The sequence below is a fragment of the Varanus komodoensis genome, unplaced genomic scaffold, assembly GCF_004798865.1.
Source record: "Varanus komodoensis strain SLA01 unplaced genomic scaffold, ASM479886v1 scaffold6_4, whole genome shotgun sequence".
Lineage (NCBI taxonomy): Eukaryota > Metazoa > Chordata > Lepidosauria > Squamata > Varanidae > Varanus > Varanus komodoensis.
The window spans coordinates 19,248,499-19,253,767 of record NW_025336347.1 but is presented as its reverse complement, the minus strand read 5'-3'; the positions used below and the strand labels follow the sequence as shown (position 1 = coordinate 19,253,767).

At 47.6% G+C, this 5,269-nt stretch overlaps 1 protein-coding gene across 1 annotated transcript in view; it reads left to right on the top strand.

Moving 5' to 3' along the window:
* CPNE9 (copine family member 9) overlaps nt 1-3,055 on the top strand; it is a 59,181-nt gene extending 56,126 nt beyond the window's left edge. Inside the window, exons 20-22 of the mRNA XM_044451713.1 lie at nt 280-337; nt 1,153-1,226; nt 2,419-3,055. Coding sequence (XP_044307648.1) covers nt 280-337; nt 1,153-1,226; nt 2,419-2,571 — 285 coding nt within the window. The 3' untranslated portion in view covers nt 2,572-3,055. The remainder of the gene's footprint in view (nt 1-279; nt 338-1,152; nt 1,227-2,418) is intronic.
* The last annotated feature ends 2,214 nt before the right edge of the window (nt 3,056-5,269 follow it).

The following is a 5,269-nucleotide window of genomic DNA, read 5'->3' as shown; positions in this document are numbered from 1 at the left end:
GCGACTTGAAGACTGGCAGACTCAAGTGAGTTAAAATTTCTGAGCATTCAGTCACAGCAAACAGGCATTTCCTGTGTGGTACAAATTCCACAGGCTAAATTGCATCAAATTTAGTCATTAAAGTATACACAGGAGGGGCAGCATTTGTGTTTCCACCACAGGTGGGAAAAAGCCCTGGGCTGGCCCTGTGGGAAAGTGGCCTGAGCAGGAGGAAAGTGTATGTGTAGGTAGCCAGGATACCATGCAGGCGGCAGCTTAGAGTAACAATCTTTCCTGCAGGCGTCGTCTTTGCCTATGTCCATCATCATTGTGGGAGTAGGCCCTGCTGAATTTGGAGGTAAGTACTGCCCTTTTCCAGATGTATTATGGATGAACAAGGAATTGGATTCTTTGAATCAGATCGACTGGTTTGATCCTTTGGAGAACCGACAAGGTGGCATGACAACAGGGCAGGTTGTCTACTGTTGGCACTTCGCCCCTGATCTGAGCTTAAACCTGGAGCAGCGGGGTAACCAGAAAGTCTACCTTGCATTGGAGAGCAAGGCTATAAACCTGATTGTCTGTCTTGCATTTGCCCTGGAGCTGGGGGTGCATGCAGGAATAGGCACTTTAAGACAGCCTTCCCCAACTCTGTGCCTTCCAGACATGTTTGGACCACAATACCCAGAATTCCCAGTTAATGGCTATACTGGATGGGAATTCTGGGAGTTGCAGTCCAAATGCCTCTGGAGGTCACCAGGTTGGAGCAGGCTGCTTTAAGAGGAATCCTGTTCTGGAATATGGGTTTAAGAATCAGAATTATCAAAAAAGGGACACCAATCTGCTTATGATTTACATATCCTAATTTTATATAGAATTGCAAATTTAGATAGTTATAATTATTTAAATAGAAATGCAACACATCTCCTTATAGTGTGGAAGAGGGTGACCAGGTAACCTACATGTCTTGCTCAAGAGGCTGCCCAGTGCTGTCGATGGGCAGCTTCAAGACCCACATTTTCTTCTGGTGGCTCTTTATCTTTAATCTGGTCTTGGGCAGTACAGACTTTCAAACAGAGGACCTTCCTCTGTAAGAAAAGGATAGATGACCACCCTACGGGTGGTTGCAGTGACAGCTGATGTTAGCACTCATCAATATTGTGTTGTCCTTAGCAATGGAAGAGCTGGATGGAGATGAAGTGCGGGTCTCCTCCAGGGGGCGCTACGCCGAAAGGGACATTGTGCAGGTAACGATCCTGGGAGAAGATGGCTGACAGGGCTGGCCAAGGGGAGGTTCTCCATTGAGCTCTTTGCACCCTGGCTGATTTTCCTGTAGTCCTGCTTACAGTTTGCAGCTACACAAGAAGGTGCTGGAGCGTCTGTTTCCTATGGGCCCCACCAGGGTGGTTATTGCCATGTAGAGAGCATTACCAGAGCCATGCATTTAAAGACGTCTTCCAGTGTTTATCACCACAACCTCAGTCAGTGGGAGCAAAGGCAGTCGTTTCTTCTTGCCCTACCGTCATCAGTGCCTTCAAACCTCACTTATCTTGCAAGCAACTGCCAGAATGACTGAATAGTCTTTGTGTGCTTGGGCAAGAGATAGTTTTACTGCTTCTCCTGGAGGCAGAGTTCTGTGCCTCAGCCCATAACTTGTGATCCTCCGTTCAGAGCAGAGAGATCCCATTACTTGATAGACGTAAACATTTCAGCATTTCCTATTGCCAGTCTGAATATTGGTGAGATTTCTTTCTTTCACTATAGATCTGCTTTATTTGCCTTGTAGATAAGTATGAAACTATCACCACCCTGTGAAGCAGGGCTGAACAACTTGTGGTCCTTGGAATGCTTTGGCCTGGCCTACACTTCCCATCAGCCCTAGTCAGCCTAGGCAATGGTGAGGGGTGAGGGGAGTTGTATGTCAAAACATCTGGGGGAATATGACTTGCCCACTCCTACTGTGAAGAAAATGCCCATGCATGCATAGGGGTTAAGCAGCGGAATCCAAACCATCTGGTTTGGCTTTGTGGACACTGCAAGAGCAAGTCTGTCCCTCTAATCCTAACTGACCTGCGTCCGACCTCTTACAAATCATGTGTTGACCTGAAGAGAAGCTGAGATCTAGTAAGGGCCTTTGAACTGATCTTTCAGTTCAGCTCCCATTTTGCTTACTTAAATTGCTAGTGGCTACAGAGGAAAAGGGAAAAAACATAAGAAGTACTTTGGGTAACTTGAGAAAGAGCATAGTTCATGAGTGGGTGATAAGACTCAAATGCACAGTGGGAATCTATCCTTCTTACATTGGCCCAAAAAGACTGAGTTGAAAAAGGTGGGCTGTTTCCCTCCATTTCGCTGCCACAGCCAATGCCAAAAGATACTGGATGGATTTGGGGATCTGTCTGAACACCCACTCTTGTCTGTCTTTCCTGCTCTTTGCAGTTTGTGCCCTTCCGAGACTATGTTGATCATTCAGGGAACCACGTGTTGAGCATGGCACGCCTGGCAAAGGATGTTCTCGCTGAAATCCCCGAGCAACTCCTCTCCTACATGAAGACCCGTGACATCAAGCCCCTTTCTGCTAAGCCACAGTAGCTCCGACCTCTGTCCAGCCTGAGCCAGTCAGATTATTTCTGCTCCAGCTGGGACTGGGATGACGGCTTCCACCGGGGGAACGTGGGCTGTTCCCACTCTTTCACTGGGAGCGGGCTAGGTCACCCGAGGGGTGGGTGGACATCCCTGTGGGGAAGCGGGCAGAATATGAGCGCCATGCCTCACTCAGGCCAAGCCACCAGCACGACTCCTCCCAGAATCTCAAAGAATGACCCCAAGGTTCATCAGCCAACCCTGGCAAGGGACACGGACCAGAAGGGGGTTAAGAAGTCTTGCTGCCCCCACCCCTGCCGCTGGGGCAGTATTTTCTTCAGGCCAAATTTGCTAAATCACGTGCCATTTGGCTCTATTTCTGCCTGGTTAATGACAATAAACCATTCTTGGCCCCAGGATCCCTTGTTTTGGCACTGAGTTGTTTTCATGATGGGGAGTTGTGATTTCTGGCTTCTTCAAGGTATATTTTCCAAGTAGGGGCAAACTCAAGCTAAAGTTTAGTACTGTTATTTATTTATGATGACATTTATATCATGCTTATTTTAATCACAAGAGCCTGGTCCAGCCAAGGCACCTTACTTCAGCTTTGGGGATATTTAGGAAGATATTAAACTACTTGTGTCAAAGATGATATCCAGTTTATTGAATACATACATACATACATATAAAATACAGATGTGGATTATGAATACACAGAAAACACCCCCCCCCAAAGGCTTACAGACATCCTCTTAGTCAGAAGGCTTCCTGATGTGCCATACATGCCTCCGCCGCCCCCCCCCCCCCCCCGGCACAGGTTCCTTGGATTCCTTGCATGCTTCTGGTTCCAAGTAAAAAACTGTAGAACAATGTCGGTTGCCATGGATCTCACACAGTTCCTCACTCTCTCCATGTTAGAGGCTGTCCTTATACACCAGCTAGCTCCCCTTTCTGGCAGATGAGGAAGGGAGAGTGAGAGGAATCCAAGGACTGACTATCCCAACTGACTCCATTGAAAGGGTGTGCAGGTATCCTTCTCTCCAAGACAAGGTGAGAAATCCACAGAACCTGCCAGCTTCTGTATCTCAGTCCTTCACTGAGGCCCGACAGCTTTCCCACAGCAATTAAGCCTCCACATGTTACGCCTGTACTGGACAGTGGAAACAGCTTACACTTAATTCCTTTTCACAATGTCTTCTAGTTATCAATCCCGATGCCCTCATTTCCCCCTCTTTACAAGGAGCCCAAGGTAGCTTTTAAGTGCTTCCTCCCTTTAACAAGCTTGTGAGGTCAGGCTGAGAATTAGTGACTGGCCCAAAGTCAGTCAGGGAGCTTGATGGTCAGTGGGGCCTGGAGCTGAGAATTCCTGACTTTCAGTCCAGCACTCTAACCACTATACCATGTTGCTCTGCAACTCAGCAGCGATCTTTCAATTCATGTTATGCAGATTACCAATATATCTTGCACACACTCAGTGCAAGATGTATTGCTAACCTGCAACAGCGATTGATTATATATTTATTTGAAGTATTTTCATTCTTCTCAGAAAAAAAAGGCTCCCAGAGCAGCTTACATATAATCAAGTAAGCAAGGTAATCCCCACCCACAGGTTTATAATCTAAAAAGCCACAGCACACAAAGAAAAAGGAGTGAGGAAGGAAGGAAGGAAATGTTTTAGCAGAGCTGATGGAATGGCTACTGCTGGTCACAATTTGTCAAGACTGGTTGAGATGCAGAAATTCCTGACAAGAAACAGCACAAGAAGGAGAAGGAAGGTAGGGAAAGGCGATTAGATCTTCAAGCAGAAGAGATCAAAGCCCTGGATGAAAGCTTTTCAGTATCCCTGTGCCATGTTAACATCTAAAGTAGGGGCTGGGGGGCTTTTTCTGTTAGGGCTGCATTTGCTTGAGTGCCATCTTCAGGGGCCACATGCCAGGGATGGTTGGGGGCAGAACCGTCTCTTTCTTCTGCCTCTTCTTCCCCTCTTTTTCCCACCCCCACCCCTGCTGCTCCGCTTCCTCTCCCTCTTTCTGCTACCCTTTTTTCATTCTCTCATGCACACTCTCCGCTGCATCATTCCCCTCTCTATTCTGCCATGCGTTTCTCTCCTTTCCGCAACCCCTTTCTTGTGTCTGGGGAGGAGGAAGAGATTGCTCTTGCCAGAGGTCTGAACTGACCATTTACAGAAGCCTTCTGAAATCAGGTCAAGGGCCGCAGGTTACCCATTCCTGACCTAAACAGTATCAATTTCCTGGCTATGCAGGCAGCTACTTCTTTTCCAAGCCCCATGAGCCAAAAGCTGCTTTCAGGGTCAGGATCCAGGCAAAATACACCTTCTGCCCAGTGGTGCTTGGGAGGTAATAACTGAGTGCTGCTGGATGAGTCTTTTACAGCCTGAGCCTGGGAGAATTTTATCTGCCCGAAGGATGGAAAAAATCTGATTATTTCAACCTAAAAGATGGTTTTGACCCAGGGAGCGGTTCTGCCCTGGAGCCCCTGCATAATCCCTCCAGGATTGCTATTTAGCACACAACAGAAATAGGTTGTGACGCTCCTTTGCAAGAAGCGTCAAGCAGATGGGGAGTGAGTGTTCCTGCTACAGGGTGTGTGGCCTACTTTATCTCCTTTGCCATGAAAGCGCAGCCTCGAGCCCCTGTGAATAAAATATGCGGCAGTGGCAGCAGCTGGCAAGATGCCCTTGCTCATC